The sequence below is a fragment of the Scleropages formosus genome, chromosome 20 (genome assembly GCF_900964775.1).
Source record: "Scleropages formosus chromosome 20, fSclFor1.1, whole genome shotgun sequence".
Lineage (NCBI taxonomy): Eukaryota > Metazoa > Chordata > Actinopteri > Osteoglossiformes > Osteoglossidae > Scleropages > Scleropages formosus.
The window spans coordinates 13,282,042-13,300,043 of record NC_041825.1 but is presented as its reverse complement, the minus strand read 5'-3'; the positions used below and the strand labels follow the sequence as shown (position 1 = coordinate 13,300,043).

Genomic DNA, 18,002 nt, shown 5'->3' with positions numbered 1-18,002 from the left:
CAGGACTTAAATGGAAACCTGAAAGTTGCAACTTTGTGTAATTTTTACCTTGATTCATAAATAACCTTGAAAGAAACACCTGTATGCTAGTCTTCCTTACAGATATTTATATTTCACAGATGCACACATTAATTTCTTCACTGATAGTGGATGCAAGAATGCCATTCAGTCAAAAAGTTTTTTAATGGAAATGTTCAGGGTTTGTGGTGTGTGGTAGCGCAGTGGGTTAAACCGGATCCTGCTCTTGGGTGGGTTGCGGGTTTGAGTCCTGTTTAGGGTGCCTTGCGATGGACTGGTGTCCTGTCCTGGGTGTGTCCCCTCTCCCTCCAGCCTTACGCCCTGTGTTGCCGGGTTAGGCTCCGGCTCCCCGCAACCCCGTATGGGACAAGCGGTTCAGATGATGATGATGTTCAGGGTTTATTTATGTGTATTCAAAGAAAACAGATTTGCTGTTTTTATAAGTGAATCCAAATCCCCTGGCATACTTATGGGATAGAATTTCAAGTGATCAGTCTCTATAATCAGATTGCTCTCGAATAGAATCTCATAAAATGTGTTTATTTCCAATAAGTAATCATTTACAGAGAATCTGGATTAGAATGTTATTCTGTAAGGTTACTTAGTCGGTGTGTTTGGAGCAGATCAGCAGCAGATATTGCAAACATCATATCACACACCAAATAAATATATTCCATAATATGACCATCATTCAATCAAATATTGGACAGATATTAAACAAAGAAAATGTGCACATATTTGAAAATCAGTTTTTTTTTGCACCCATTTAGAAATATGCATGTTTGGTGCAGGATATAAGTCTTTGTCTTTAGATATATAGATTCTATAAGATAATGGTGCGGTGTCAGGGCATGTCTTTTTCCGGAAATGACCAAGTTCAAAACAGCAGTTGGATGGTTAGTATTAGAAGGTACAGTCATATTATTTTAGTAGACTTCTTATAAACTAAAATTTATATGTGAGAAGAGAAATAAGTTAATATAACAGTCTTCCTGCATTATCAAAAAGGATTTCTGAAGAGATAACCCTCAGCTTCAGTGAACAATTTGCTGATACATTTCATTATGGTTCACACAGCAGGAATCAGTGTTTAGAAGCAATAAGGTACAATGACCACCCTATAGATTTTATCTCCTGTCTGCCTCTCATTGGTACTACTGACATCAACTCATTTCTACTTTCCAGTCTTGTGGCTAAAATTATACTCTCATTTTCTCTAGATATCCAAGAGCACCATTTCCAAAAGTAATCCTAAGCAATGTTTATACATGTTTTCAAAATAACATTTGGGGTTACATTAATATACAGAGATTTTGTTTCATTTTTTTATACCTGAAGCACACTTTTAGACGTCTGGTGAGTAAATCTCTACCATTCAAAGTACAAATGAAGGTTGACTGCATACTGACTATGACTCTTTAACAGTCCTAACCGGCTTACACAGTGGAAACATTTGTGCTCAGTAAAAAAAAAGTAACCACAGTGGAAAATTGCATTAATTTAAGATATTCCTGCAATAACAAATATAGCAACCTATAGCTGTTGGTGGGCAAGAGGACTATCACTTTTTTGTTTAAAATCATTCTACCATAAGATTGAAGATGAAATGGAAAATCCCAGAAATGTAGTGTTCGAGATCCACTGTACTGCATTTGATCATATGCTCAGGGTCTCATCATTTTGCTATTTAGAGACCTAGTAAATCTGCAGTACCATGCCACTTCACTGGTATGGATGCCAACCCTAGATCACTTTGGCACATTTAAATAAACTGTGGAAGTATCCAGGAAACTTCATGACTAACGCCAATGTGCCTAAGATTTCAGCTCTGCCCCATGGGAGGCGCGGCGGCTTGCGCCCTGTCTTGCCGGGTTAGGCTCCGGTTCACCAGGACAAGCAGTTGTAGACATTGTGTGTGTACACAACCAGCAACATTTATAGAAAAGGCAAAGGCCATATTTTTTCATAGTTTCACAAGCACTTGACTTACTTTGAAATTATGAACTGGCAAGTATTTTTGCTTTATAAAGTTAGGCTGCAAACTTTTGTATTATATGGAAAATAGGCAGCCTTAAGAAACATGCAGCAGCTCTATTTTCAAAGGAAAGCACAGAAGAACAGGAGTATAGTAATGTTTTATAAATGGAGGTGATCTAAGGGTGTGGTGAAGTGAGATCATTTTCCTGTAACGGTTACATAACTCATGAGACCATGAGACAATGCAAAATATCCAGCACCGAAAGGTTTAAGCTTTGAACAGTCACCCTGACAAGAAAGCAGCCTCTAAAATTCAAGACATTTGTACGAGTTCATCAGAATTGGAACAGTGCCAGTTCTCCCCCACATCAATTCAGTAAAATTATGTGCTATTAAAGCAGACACGAAAACTCACTAAACCAAGTTTGAATGTTTCTTTAAAGTTTCATTGTTACATTAATCAAAATGCTCAGTCTTTAACTGATGTTTATTTAAATGGCCTTTTGTATGAATGACACTGTTACATAACTTGCTTATATTGTATGTGCCTATAGTATGTGGTATACATATGGTCACTGATTTTATCATGTCGGAAAATGTTGCACTTGATTAATCTTTGCTACAAATACAAACAATAAATACCAAGAAATATGTCTGGTACATACATACAGGAAAGTATAGTAACACCCAACTGTAATGCCTCCCTTCTTAAAGTTGTTCTCACGATAAGATGCTCAAAAAAAAAAACAATTATCTATAACATGTTTTGTGTTATGAATGTTGTTCTTATGCCTTTGTGTAAAATCTTTTTAAAAAGTTCAAAAGCATTTGGTTTTTCACTGTGATATTTGTAAAATATACGTGTCTTTTTATTTTAGTATTTTTACATTTCAACATTTTCCATTTTCTAATGAGATGAAATCTTGGTAGGTGGACATTGCTGGACCGTCAAGTATCATATTTGATGCAGAGTTTGGCATTTTGTGAACTATAAGAAATATCCTACATCTTTGCTGAAGTCTTTGGTTCTAACGTCATGTTCATGTTCTTGCAGCGCATCACTGTTATATACCACAGTCCGAGCTGATGGAGGTGTCTGTGGTACCACTGTAATAATAAGGAAACACATTTTTCACAACCTCTCTGGAGGTCATGTTCGCTGTTTCATGTGAACATCCACTCTTGGAAGAGGGAAAATAAATGACTGGAGATATGACTGACATAGTGTCCAAATGGCATCAGGCTGCACCATTCTTCTTAAAATTTGTCGGATGAATACATAAGGCAGCAGCTAGTGTCTCTGAATCAGCTCCAAAAAGAAGCAAGGTGGTATGTGTTATAAATGTTTCATAAGCTATTTCTTCTACATCTGATCTGCTCAAGTTTTGCTGCCTGACAGGGGCCCTTGCATTGCAATGCATCTCGCACATTTTTCCCCCAGTTCCACGCTCAGAATCAGCGAATGTTAAGAAAATGTGTTTAAATTTCTTCCTCAACAGGTCAGATCATATGTTTAACGTTAAAAGGGTAATGCATCATCAGCACGCTGGCTCAAAGTCTCAGTTGAGCTCCTCGTGACATGTTTTTTTTTTTTTTTTTAAAAACGCGCCTACTGGCCCTTTGGTTTTTTTTAACGCATCTGGATGATTAGTTTTTCGAACCAGACCAAGTTATAAAGTCACTGCTGCGGCGACGGAGGGGCTTGTGGAGACAACGTCAAACCTATTCCAATACGGGAAATGACTGAGCCGCCTCCGTGTTGAGCAATCATACATATGAAATATAATAAACTAAGTGTTTCTCCAGCGCAGTCAGCGAGCGGACTGAGCCTCCACCCCCCGGCGCTGCTTGGTCCGTCTTACTGGAAATAAGACATTTCTCGGAAATTAATAATGGCTCTCCTGGGAACATGTCATTTTCTCATATCCAGAGGCTGCACCGTAGCAGTGCTCTCTAGTAGTATTTTTACTCACGAATAACTCAAAACGGCCATTCGTGTCGTTTTACTACAAAACAACGGGTGCTCACTCAGTACACACTGATTCCGCACCTTGTTTTCCCACCACCTCAGCCTCAGGAGCAACCCGGCAACAGAGCACCTCCGCTCTCGGCAGAACCGACTCCAGGTTCTGTGCGACTGGGTGCCGCGGGGAACTCACGCGCTGCGCGTTCCGCGCACTATACAATCGCGCGGTGCGCGCTGGTTGCCGTGCGTGTGGGGCGCGCGGTGCGGGTGTGGGGCTCGCGCGCTGAAGGCGGAGCGCCGCGCGATGACGCCGTATGAAAGGGGCTCATACAATGACACGGCGCAGACGGGCACTTCCTTTGGAGAGCGCGCTCAGCCACCTACTCTGAAACACAGCAGCCTCCTCCTCCTCCTCCTTCTCATCATCATCATCAACACCATCACCAACACCATCCTTCCGCACCGAGAATGGACGTGTAGCGCGGCGCTGCCTTTTATTCGCCTACTGACCTATGCGGGTGGAGAGCGCCGTATGGGAGAAGCAGAAGGCGTCTGAGAGCAGTCGGCGCAGGCAGAATTAGACCGTCTATTAACACACAATACTCTGCATATCATCAGGGGTTAACCGTTATCCACTGTGGACTGTTCTGTTTTTTACAGAGGTTATGGACGAAGACAATCAAGGTAAGATTATCGGTGAACGTTTTCTCTATCCCCCCCCCCCCCCCCTTTTGTCGCTTCGACGGTGCGTTAACGTCATTGGTGATGTGTTAACCGCCGGGTGGTCGCCGAGGGATCGCCGGTCATACGGATCAAGTGGCTACGAGCGCTGCTTTTACGGTCGTATTGAGCACCGCGACCCGCCTTCGCTTCATACTATCATACTAGTACTGGCACTTACTACTCTTATTTCAGATAATAAAAATACATAGCTGAAGGCCCGTTTGCGCACAACAGCGCTGTAGTTGTTGGGAAGTGCATATAAAAAGAGAGATAGGTAAAAAAAAAAAAAGAAAAAAAACATTCCTCTGTTCTTTATATTTGCATGTCTGTTGTTTGCATTTTCCCTCCATCATTTCCGCTGTGGTCACTCGGTACCTGAACGGAGCGGTCACCTGCGGACAGACTCCGTCTGTGTGGGAAACTTCAGCCTGATCGCGGCATCCATTCCTCTCTTCCTGTGAATTTCTCTCTAACGTTTTTGTTTGTTTATGAGAAGGAGGGGGGGGGGGGGGGGACTTTACAACATCAGCAAATGTGTGATGGCAGCCATCAAAGCAGCTGTGCGGTAACCAAAAAATTCATTGTGTCTTTTTTCTACATGGGTTTGGGACTTTCGTGTGTGTGTGTGTGTGTGTGTGTGTGTGTGTGTGTGTGTGTGTGTGTGTGTGTGAGCATTGATTGACCAGATGCTCCATGTGGGAATCTCCAGCAGTGCAGTTATTACCACTGTATCATTGATGATGAACCCGTTCATACTGATGGAGTGACAATCACACATCCTGTCTTTCTTCTGCCTCCCCAGTTTGAAATTCGACGATTTAGAAATATCAATAATTACGTGTAGGTCACTCCACTGAGTTGAATTAGCTGGATCTCTGATGACAGTAAAGTTTGGAACATATCCACTGAAAGAACTGCTTCAGCCCCTCTTAATTTCTTTCGGCACACGAACACAGTGATTAAGGAGACAATGCTCTCCATAAAGATCAAAACTTTATTTAATCATCTTTATGTGTGTATGTTTTTCTAAAGCTGTATTTCTGAAACACTATTTAGAATCTTATAATTTTCAATAGAAAGAAACACTAAAAAGTGAGAGTTAAAGAACTCATACATACAAACAGTGTTGAAAAATTCTTGCCCAAAGTGGGGGGGGGGTCACAGCAAACCAGAGCCTAATCCAGCAACACAAGGCATAAGGACACCAGTCTGTTACAAGGCACCCCAAGCAGGACTTGAACCCTAGACCCACTAGAGAGCAGGACCTGTCCAAACCCACTGGGCCACTGCACCCCCAATAGTTCAAGAACCCTTAGGAATATTTTTTTTTTTTTTTTTTTTACCAGGACTTCAGCAGTATTACCATTTTGCTTTGAGTGTAACCTTCTATGTTGAAATTGCCTGCATGTATTCATTTAGCTAAATCTTTCCTCCAAAGCAACTTATAGTTATTTACCCATTTATACAGCTGGGTCATTTTATTTGAACAATTTAGGGTAAGTACCCTTCTCAAGGGTATTACAGCTAGAGGTGGGATTCAAACCTGTGACGGCCAAAGGTAGCCACTTTAACCACTATACTACCAGCAAGCCTCTGCCTGCTTACTGAAAAGAAACAGAAAATCAACTAATTAGCATGGGTGATAGTTGGCACTCTTATTTTTTGTTTGTAGTACACTGTGTTGAAGAAATTAAATTAAATGCCCAGTTTAAAACTGAATTAAATTTTTAATTAATTAATTGAACCTTGTAAATAAAAATTAATGACTTTTTTGCATAATGCTTAACACCCATACCAATGTCTGTGAGTGGATCTCCTTTACTGGATGGCCTTTTCATGGTAGATGTCTTTTTTTAACAAGACAGTGGAGATAGTGTGATAAACCAAGATTAGCACGGATGTTACCTCAAAGGATAGAAACACTAACTGGATCATTTTGATTTAATAAAGATGGGGGTCCAAAAAATGGTCTCCAAAATTGAACGCAACATCCAGTGATGAGTACACAATGCAATGTGGTTCATATACCAGCTGAATTTGTTATTGGAAAACAGTACAGGACATTAATTCTGTTATTATAACACAAAATGTGTGGTGAGGAGAAACAAGAAAGGATGTATGTGTAATATATTTTTACTCCACAATATTTTCTCTGCCATTATTTCATCAGACTTAGAAATAAAAGGGTAATTTTCTCAGTTAAAAAAATTAGTAGGCAGATCATCACAGCATGTAAACACCTTTTTTGCCAGAAAATAATAATAATCCTGTCCATGTTAATCACGTATCGAAACACTCTTTCATTACACATATCTCACCTACTCAGCTGTGTCTAACTCACTGGAGCTTTAACCCTTTTCATGCTCTATATAATAATCTTGATGGTAACATGAACATTTGGCCTAAATGCAGGCTGCATTTGTTTAATCCATTACTTTGGATGGAATAATGAAAAACCACCAAACCACATTACTGAACATGTAGTAATCACATTTTCCATTTAAAACATATTTTAAGTCTGTACACAATTTTTTAAAAAAAAGATTTTTAAAAATAATTTCCTAGTCTTTTGAAAGTTATTCAAATCAAGTTTAGTTACTTCTGAAGGATAAGTGACCTACTTATAAAACATATTCTGTAGTATGTGGAAAACATTTTCCAAAATATTTTGGCATATTCAACATTTATTTTGTCTGTTTTTCTCAAACAGCAGCTCATGTTTCAAGGCATTTTTTTTCTTTAAGATGGAGTCCTACAGCTGTTTAAAGAATACCTTTTCTAGTTAGATTGACGCTTTTTGTTAGTTTTGTGGTAAATGCAGAGAACATTACACTGGTTCCTCATGTTATGAACATTTAAGTTATGAATTTTCAAACATTTCCCAGGTTATTTTTTACTGTATTTTCTAAACCATTGTGTTTTCTAAAATTTTTCTCTATTGCAGAGCAAAAATGACCCGCATTTCTGCACGTGGCCTTTAGTTGGCGGCAAAACACACATATACACACACTAGAAACAGAACAGGAGTGTGAGACTGCCTTCATTAAATTCACTTCCCGCAGTATCCACAGCTCATTTCTCCTATTCATGAGTGTTGATTGATCAGTAACAAGATGGAGAACGTCGCATCAGTCAGCAGTCTTCATTCAACCATTGTTATTTTCAGCATTTTTAAATTCATTTTTATTTTCACATAGCTTGAAGTTAGTAAAAATTTTAAAAAGAAAAGGCTCACAAAGTAGCTATATCCAAGTTCTTTACATCAGTGTACCTGTAAATAAATCAAAGGACATCTATTTTGTTAAGCTTTCATTGATTGTGTCGATAATGCAAATAGCTGAAAGTGACCCGAAGATGACAAAAATTAGGCATGGTTATGTGATCTTCCTGCACAAATGTGAGTTGTGTGGATTCCTAAAAGTTCCTGTGTTGGGACTGCTCCCCGCACACAATGTACCTTTCCGTTCAGGTCAGGAAGCCAGACAGTCTTGTGATGTGGACCGGAGAAATCTGATAATTCAATGGAAATTAAAGACATGTGCAGTGACATTATGAGACAAGCCATATTTCCATAGGTGGACTGATGAAATATTACAAACTAAGTAGTGAAACTAAGATAAAAAGTACAGATTCACTGCTGAGAAAATAACTTTTAACAACGTCAGCTGTGCACCGACTGACGTTCAGGCTCTGATCTGGGGTGACGCCAATACCATATACAGCAGTAACTATTCTGACACTTTGTCTTTTGCTCGAAGGTGCACCATGCTGGCACTGTGGCTCCTGAGCAGTTTCTTGCCACATTATGTAGCCAGTGAATAGAGTCAGGACATGAGCACCATCCAAAGACCTACTAGACTGCCCACGCAGAGCTCTTCGCATTGGGCACGATGAGGCCCGCTGGCTTGGCTGTGGAGGAGGGCTAAGAGAGAGAGGGTGATGAAGGTCTGAATGTTGGGAACGGTTACTTGCCAACAGGCAGCCTGGTTCACTTCTAAGACTGCGGCAGAATCTTGGATCTGCGAAAATGATGAGTAATAAAGAATCTCCTCAGTACGTCAACTTTAATTTATAAAAGCTCCAGTAAGATTAGGGGGGCGTGGTGGCGCGAAGGGTTTGTCCAGGTCCTGCTCTAATCTGGGTCTGGGATTCGAGTCTTGCTTGGGGTACCTTGCAATGGGCTGGCGTCCTGTCCGGGGTGTGTCCGCTCCCCCTCCAGCTTTGCGCCCTGTGTTGCCAGGTTGGGCTCCGGTTTGCCGTGACCCTGCTTCGGACAAGTCTTTTCAGACTGTGTGTGTACAGTAAGATTATAAACTGGCCATAAATCTGATGAAAACATGCCGTTCTGTTGTCTGCTATTCTGATTGGCTATTATTTCTGTGCCTTTGGGTCTTATTTTAATTACAGTAAAATTTAGTCAAGTTCTGTTCAGTTAAATTTGATTCATAGTAACTATTTGGGTGGACTTCAAGGTAATGGAGAGTATGGAAGTGGTTTATCGTTGCCTTCTTCCATAACACATATTTACATGACAGTCATGGGGGGAGCATGCAAACTCCACGCACCCTGAGCCAGATTCACACCTACACTTGAACACTCAACTCAGACATGCCAGTATGCAGCTATAATGAAAAAAGGAAGTATAAAGCAAGAATAAATTATTTTTCAAACTGAGAAAATGCGCAGTAGAATTATTTCCACCTGTTTGTCTTTCGAGTGTAGGGTATGTGAAATATTAAATTCTGCATGTTGTATGTATTTGCGATTAGAAGAAGACACCATCTGGGATGCATGATAAATTCCATTTGAGTTTTCCCTGGTGCGTGGTAGTCCACTGTCAAAGCGACACTGAGCATATGGTCAAAGTTTGTGTGTTCTTTGTTCAGCTTCAGCTGGTTCGCTAATGGGCGAGGGGGCCGACAAAAACACCGCGTTCCCAATCTAGATAACATTCTAGCAGGCACTTAGTCTGTTGCTTTGCATGCGTATCACCAAACATACCCTAACGGAATGATGGAAACTGGGGCATGGGGAAACATATGGAATTGTCTAATCCTCTTACACTAATAAATTCTCAGCAAGCATTTTATGTGCTATATGTGTTGGGAAACTGCTGTCTTATTCATGTAAAGCCTAGCCACGGCTCATTAATGTTTACTGCAGGAAGAGTCTATTTTGGGAAAAGTGCTGAATTTGAATGGGCGTAAAAAAAAAAAAAAATCTGTTGTTTTTAAATGTGCAGCTCGTCTTTTGTGTTTTGAGTCATGGAAATATGTGTTTTTCTCCATGTTAAACTTTTCAGAGAAATTATCCGAAATCACTCAAATCTCTAGCTCAGAACAGCGGTGGACTTTGGACGCTTGGGATTATGGATTTTAGCGTTGTTAAAAAACAGAAACATTTGGATCAATTTTTACAATCCAGTTGTAATGACTTTATGTATTCCCAAACCCTGAATGACATTTTCTAGTTTGACCCAATTGGTATTTGGCAAAGGAAAACTATAGCTGCAGATGAATGCTCTACTATACTCATAAACTTAATGTCTCATTATGGCAGAAGACTTAGTCATACCTGTTTTCAGTTCTGCATTATGAATACAGTAAGGCTATTTATTCAGTATACAGTAAGGCAATGATTTTAAAGGCACACCTCAAAATGATCTGTCCTGTGATTACATCAGCCAGCCACCTTGTGCATCCCGCGTTCTTGAGCAAATAGACGTTCTATTGAGCGGCAGCCCTCAGGGTACGCGCAGTTTTCGTGTCTGTATTCACCTGGATATCAGACCGAGGCTGATGAAGCGATGAAGCAGAGACACCGCCGCCATTCTCTGGACTCTCCGCTGTCGACTGATGCTCGTCTGACTGGGGCAGCAGGTGTCGTGCGAACAGCCGCTGTCCTCAAATCAGCTGTTTTGCCGCCTTCCTGCCCTGTGGGAACCTGCATGGCGCTGTCTTCTTTATTAATGCTGTCTGCTGTCAGAATGCCCGAGCAGGGCTCTCAGAGCCGTCTGACCCGACTTTGCTGACGGTAACTTGTTGCCTTTTCACTTGATGCCTATGAGAGTCCCTGCCCCTGCACTCCGAGGCCCGTCGGCGACAAGCAGTCTACATCCGTTGCTTTCAGACGAGTTCGCTGTTGACCGCTAGGTTGCTAAGAGCAGTTCTGCTAAACAGGATTTCACCTGCTTTATATAATTAACCTTATGTACTCCATAGACAAAAGAAAAAGACAGCACAATTCACATGAACATAGCACATGCCGCTCTGTACAAAACACATGTCGCTTTAAGCAAAATGGCACGTTATGCAAATAATCGAATCCTCCGCTCCTCAATTGTCATGGCGCGCACCGTCCCCCTTTCTCATTTTACTGCTGCTCCTGTAACTCGTACTACCGTCTCTAGGGTCTAGTGTTCTTACTGTCTCTGGTGCTGCAGTGTAAATGACATGGTCCGTGTGGTTTCTTGTGTTGCGTATCATATGCAAGTCTTCTTCGTATTGTGTGTCGCGTATATTGTCGCCGCACTTTTGCCGGTGTTCTGCAACGTACTGTTTTTACACCCCTTGTTTGTAACACATTGCACTACATGTTCTATGTGGCACGGAGGTCCAGAGAGAAACAAAATTTCGCTCTCTTGTATGTGTAAGTCACCTATAGGTAGAACGACAGTAAAATTGACTTTGACTTTGACATTGACTTTGATATCAGCCAAATTACTGTGCCGATACATACATTTCTGTAGACTTTGCGAAAAGGCCCCCGCCTTCTGTGTCAATGCTAATCTCAAAGGTTTCATACTGGGGCTCTAGAACAAGACCGGTGGAATCCTGTTCATTGTAGCAAAGTAGATTATAGATTTTTTGCCCTAGTATTGGGTCTGGCGGGTGGCAAAAGGGCTAAAAATACATTCCGAAAATGGGCCTTATATAGAAGATGAAAACTGAGGCAGACACACTTAAACCAGAGGCAGTCTGAGAAATACCTCATAAATGGCCTCTGTTTTCTGCAGTCTCGGTACAACATGTGGCATTGATTTGGTGGAAATACTTTGGAGGATCTTGAAATGTTTTCCTTTACCCTGGAGAGTGGGATAACTACATTGTACTGATGCCCGTAGCGAGATGCATGCTTTCTGTTTGGACGCAGGGGCTGGTTTTGCTTATGGTCTCCTTTTAATAGTCGTGACTGACGTTGCGTCGTCCAGACTGGTGTAATTTGTTCTAAATGTGAAGGAAAAAATTGTAAATCTGCTTAAAGCAAATACACAAAGCAATTGAGCATTTTTAAAGGGGGGCAGGGGTGGGTTTTGAAGTCACGAGGTAAATATGAAGTTGTTTTTCTCAGCCTCTAACGGGAAGTGAGCCTTATTGCTGGTCTCCGGAGCCCCAAGTCATGTGGTTGAAAGGACCCCGAGCCAGGCGAACCGCCCCCTCTCGGCATTTCCATTCCCGCAGGTCAAGGATTTACCCTCGGCAGTCCTCTGCAGAGGAAAGCAGGAGAACAGGGAGGAAAAGGCAGGGCTGCCGCAACCTTGTGCGAGAACCTGCGTAAATCACCGGAAACGTCTACGTCCTTTCAGCCTGGGCAAACGTCATCACTGGGGTTCATTCTCACCTTTGTTCGTTGTGTAACACAAGTGTTACACTCCGCGTCCTCATGCCTTTTAATCCGTTTAAATACAAATGAGCTAAATCTGACAGTTTGCATTCCGTTGTGCTGGAACGTTTCATCAAACTCTCTGTTTACTCGCTAGCCCAGGGACCCTGGCCGGAAGCAACTTGCACAGCTCACATTTACATCCATTTGTTTAGCAGACACTCTTCTGTAGAGCGACAGACATTGATTATTAACTAGTATTGAGTTGACAGCTTTGCCCAAGTTGACTTAAAATGCCTGATACACTGCTCTTAACTCCCTGTTGCCATTCCCCAATTTATACACCACAACACTGTAACACACGTACGCACATTGAGTCACCAGTAGACTTGAAACGCGTCTTTGAACTGTGGGAGGAAACCAGAGCATTTGGAGGAAACCCACGTAAACACGGGGAGGACACCGAAACGCCGCAGAACCCCAGCGGGGATGCACACCTGGTTGCGCGCTGTTGACTGCTAAAATTTGAAATCATTTCATATATTTCTGATCCAGTGCATTTTTCAGTGTCTTTTAAAGGAGACTGAGTCAGATCAGTCTGATCTGAAGAGTGTTTTTTCTTGTGAAATGAAGGAAGGCTTCGCTTTTCCAGCACCCTGCTGGGGAAAAGGCTCTTTGGAATTACCAGACCAGTAAGAACGGAGGCCTCCATCACCCCTGTGTAGAGTACCAAAAGTAGGTTAGTGGTGAGGGGTACCATTGCACAGCTGTGTGTATCACACACTTCCTTTCTGGCAGCCAGGGATGACTTTGTGGTTAATCGCAGTGAGGTTCCATGTATGCAGAGATTACAGCCAGCTGGCAGTCATTTCTACACACAGGAAACTGGTGAGATCAGGTTGGGGGGATTGAGGGCAGCCTGTAGATTATGGGTTAGGGGCTCTGCAGTGGTGGGTAGTCTGTTTCCTAATCTGGTGAATGGCGTGAAAACGAATGTGGTGGCTCTCTGTCGTTAAGCGGCTATTGCAAGAAAGCCAGCACGCTGATTATTTTAATACTGAATAATAAAAATGTAAAATGCCAATTTTAAAGTGTAAATATACTAAGTATTTTAGAGGGGCTCTTTAATCTGATGGGGTTTTTTTTAACATTGCAGTGATTTTTTTTTCCCCCCCTTCTTCATTTAGGACTGGCTTCCCCCGTTTCACATTACACGTGCAATTTCCTCCAGATCAGCGATTGCCCTCAATAATAGAATCACTCTGGCAGCTGTAACATCCAAAAAGGTGTACCTTTCGCTGTGTATAATTACCGCGGATGCCATAGCTCATAATATGCCAAAAGGAATCAGTTACCTAATTCGAAGGCTTTTCATATTTCTGTACAATATCCGTTGTGGACTCAAGTGTATTACTGTGTGTCCAGTCTGTCACCTTAAAGTGGATCCCTCAGTAAAGTGCTCCTTGGGAACAGTTGTCTGTGTCGGACGTGAAAGTGTGTCCAATTTGCTGTCAGTGTCTAGGACGTGCTCGTCATACCCTGTTTGGAGTATTGACGTAAACGCAAGAAACAAGCTACACCACCTTACAGTGGCATCTTTGGGCACAACAGGGACGAGAGGGTGACACTGCGTAGGGGGTGGGTCAGGTTTCTTATTCTAAATAGGAGAGCTGTTTGCTGCATGCAGTTGTGGCCAGACAGGAGAAGGAGAGTGGGGAAGTGCTCTCTTTCTTGCTCTTTCTTTACTTCGAATGCAAATCCTGTGTTGGCTTTCTCTGGTCCTTTTTCAGGTCAGTACATCTGAATTATGTATGTATTACAACAGTACTGAAGCAGCATTATTTCCTATTTTATTTGCTTTAATTATCCTTGATATTTTCTTCAGATCATTTCTCCGTGGTTAATTTCAGTAATCAAAGCGGGTACATGACTGCATACAATTTCTGAAGGAGAAAAACAATAATTAGTATTGCTACAATTGCCGCTACAATTTTGCAGATACCACATCGGAATCAACATTTTAATATTAAGCTGATTTTTGAGTGTTATGTCTGTGCAATCTCACAAACATGGCACAAACTGGCAGTTTAAATGTGCCTAATTGATGTGAAATGTTGAGATTTATTTTTCTAAGAGCAGGAGAACTGGAGATTAAGTGAAATTCTGTTGGCCTTCGTGGCAAGGTACAGATTGCTTATATTGCTATGAAAGGTAAAATTTTAATTCTTGATGAAGAATTCTTCTTCACAGACCTAATTCTAGGTCACTGCTCGTTTTTAAAAGTGGACTGATAAGCCAGTTAAATATGCTTGTTCAGTCTATGGACATTTATCCTCTAAGGTTTTGAAAATGGTTTTGTATTGATTTACTGAGGTTAAAGATGGCCAAGGAGACAAAAGAGAGAAATCAGTGCCTTCACAGTCTGCGCTAAATACTCCCTGTCCCCGTCAAGCGAATGTAGATCTCCTTCAGGGGTCATATATTCCGATGAATGCTGGACAGTGTCAGGTGGCTCTTCCTGTTTATATGTGTTTGTGTATGAGTGCGCGCACATGCATGTGCGTGACATGTGTGTCCGCTGCTTCTTCATTGTTCTCCAAAAGTGCTCTTCGCCCAGGCTTCCACCTTTGAGAGTCACACATTTTTAGACACTGTGTCAAAGGTCCTTGTATAGTCTTCAGAAATGGAGTGCAGTTTGTCAACTTTCTTTTGAAAGCAAAAGGTCTTCCTCTCATCTCTTAAAATGACCGTTTTGAGTCTTTTAGTTTACGTTAACAGTGAAAATTAGGGGCTTTTAGCCTTTGAGGAAACTGAACACTGATACCATGAATTTCACTAAAAATTCCATAGGTATAGAGTAAAATGAAATTATAGCGTGCCAGAAAATGAGCACAACACTGACATGTATGGGAAGGATTTATCTCCAACTGGAGAATGGTATGTAGTTCTCTTTTTAGTACTTTTAATCTCTAAAGATTGAAAATCCTTTGCTAAAACCCCAACTTGATCCACTTACTTTTTTGTGGTTTAAACCAGCTTTTTCGCAGTTCCAATTTTAATTATACCTGTGGAGCTATTACAAGTGCCTAATAAATGAGTAAATATTCAATGTATTAGTGAGCAGCGACCTGGGTGCAAAGGGTTTAGCACAGATACGGTGTGAACGTCAGTAAACATTTCATCTTAACTTTTAGTGTCTGATGTTTACGACACATGTACCATTGACAGGTCGCATTTGTTACAGTTGCTGCTTAGTGTTTCTTTTGCTTTTTATTTTCTCTGGTGAAGCATCTGACTGGCCAGCTTCCTGTTGGTGTTTGTTCCATGGATAACCTCACCAAGAGAAGGTTGACCCCAGGCATTAAATTAATTTCCTGACTGAGTCATGGGAGCTGCAGGAGATTGTGACTGAAACCTAATTTGTGGAAACCTATTGATGCTTTGATTCCTGTGCCAAAGTGTCCCGTTATATCCATCTCTCAATTTGTAAAGCCCTGATGGCCAGTGTATTTGTTCTGTGTCTTTTTTGGCGTTGCTCAATTTCCGGTTGAAGCAGGAATGATAGCTATAAAAAAAAAAAAAATGTTTTGTGACCAATCTGATCTCTTTACCTGTATGGCAGGAAAGTACAGAAGAAAATGAATTTCTCTGATTCAGAACTATGAATGCCACTGGAGAAGACAATAATTTCTTTTTAATCCTTTAAAATGTCAGCATATCAAGACAAGAATGTAAAATGAGCCACTGGATTACAAGAAATTTTATTGTACTGCGAATTTGGCAAGGTTTTACCTGTGTTTTTCATGTATAAATGTAACCCAGTGGACTGTCTGGTATGTTGCTCCCCACATCTATAGAACACATGAAATTTTCAAGCTTTTATGTGTGAATTATTAAGTGAAACATCATGTCGACAATTGCTAATAGGGGGAATACACACTGTTCGCAAGTATTTTTCATAAACGGCTCAGCAACCAGTCCAGACATGACCTTAAACCTCCTGCACCGTGATGAATCAATAGGTACTTTTATGTTTTCAACACTGCAAACGGTGTGAATGCTTTTCAATTTTTGCCGTGCTGACAAACGTGTAAGTTGCCATTGAATCACCGTGGTGTGAAGGGTCTAAGGTCACAAAAGAGATGTAACCTACTGTGTTTACCTTTGGTCTGGTCAATAGACTGCACGAGCATCTATGCAATTTTTTTACTTCACACAGAAAGCAAAATGAATGAAAATAAATTTTGTCATAGTGTGAGACAATCGTGAGACCATTCTGCGCTGTGTCCATCTGATGCTGAAACATGTGACAAGGGGAGTGATAAAACACTTCCCCGTCAGGCCTCAGCGATAAAATATCATGCTGCCGTTTGTAGGGGGAAGCTGATAATAGGGGAATGAAGGACCGTGGCGGTGAAGAATGAGGGATTATGTGATTGGCGCAAACACCAATTAACCTCAGTAGGTGTGGGTACAAAATAAAGAGCCAAAGAGTCAGGCTTCACAGCACTAGTAAATAATGTACAGCATTTAGGCTTGATGTGAATTTGTTGATTAGTTCACGTACTTTCTATGGATTGAACTGCAGAAAGCTGACCTAGAGAGGGCGGCACGGTGGCACAGCGAGTAGCGCTGCTGTCTCACAGTGCCTGGGTGGTGCGAGAGAATGTAGGTTTGATTCCCCGCTCAGTCTGTGTGGCGTTTGCAGGGGTTTCCTGTGGGTGCTCTGGTTTCCTCCCACAGTCCAAAGACATGCTGTTCAGGTTCCCCCATAGTGTGTGAGTGTGTTTCACTGATGCATGGAGGAATAACCCCTTGTAAGTAGTGTATCTAGCAGTGTAAATCACCTTGGTGAATAAGGTGTGAGGGCTAGTAATGCTGCATAGTATCCATTGTAAGTCGCTTTGGACAAAAGCATCTGCTAAGTGAATAAATGTAAATGTAGAGAGTGGTAGAATACATGTGGACCAGAAGTTCAGAAATATGTTTATTAAAACTGTTTAGCTATTCAGTCTCACTTTATTAACATCGAATAGTTAATTTGTCCTCATTGCATCTCTGAGGGGGGGGGTGCGATAGCGCAGTGGGTTGGACCACAGTCCTGCTCTCCGGTGGGTCTGGGGTTCGAGTCCCGCTTGGGGTGCCTTGTGACGGACTGGCGTCCCGTCCTGGGTGTGTCCCCTCCGGCCTTACGCCCTGTGTTACCGGGTAGGCTCCGGTTCCCCGTGACCCCATGTGGGACGAGCGGTTCTGAAAATGTGTGTGTGTGTGTGTGTGCATCTCTGAGCTTGGACAAAAGTTGCTTTCCTTGATAATCCGTAATGAACGTAATTCAGTTCGCAACACATCTCGGCACACAAGGGTGGCAGAAGTGCCAAAGGTCCTCAGCTTTATGCACCGTGGAGGCCGGTGTTTCATTTCTCTTCAAAGCCGAAGCGCTTCAAGAACCGAGCGCTCTTTTTGTGCATCTTCAGATGAGAACCGACTTGCAGTCACCAGAGTTCAGCTGTCACCGTCTTTGTGATCAAGAACAGCCCAGTGTCTGTGCAGAAGCAGTCAGGATTATTGCTCTGTAATCTGACTCTTCAAGGGGGGAATGTGTCACGTGACGCTAAGTAGTTCTGCTTTTCCAGTGGAAAGTAAACATTTGATCGGTGGATTTGAAAAAAACCCAAAGGCTCGTGTGAGAGAACTGGGTCATTTTCACGTGACTTTT

The 18,002-nt window shown here is 41.8% G+C and overlaps 1 protein-coding gene across 1 annotated transcript in view; it reads left to right on the top strand.

Moving 5' to 3' along the window:
* The first annotated feature begins 3,974 nt into the window (after positions 1 to 3,974).
* Positions 3,975 to 18,002, top strand: part of cyth3a (cytohesin 3a) — a 35,710-nt gene continuing 21,682 nt past the window's right edge. Inside the window, exon 1 of the mRNA XM_018761990.2 lies at positions 3,975 to 4,645. Coding sequence (XP_018617506.1) covers positions 4,627 to 4,645 — 19 coding nt within the window. The 5' untranslated portion in view covers positions 3,975 to 4,626. The remainder of the gene's footprint in view (positions 4,646 to 18,002) is intronic.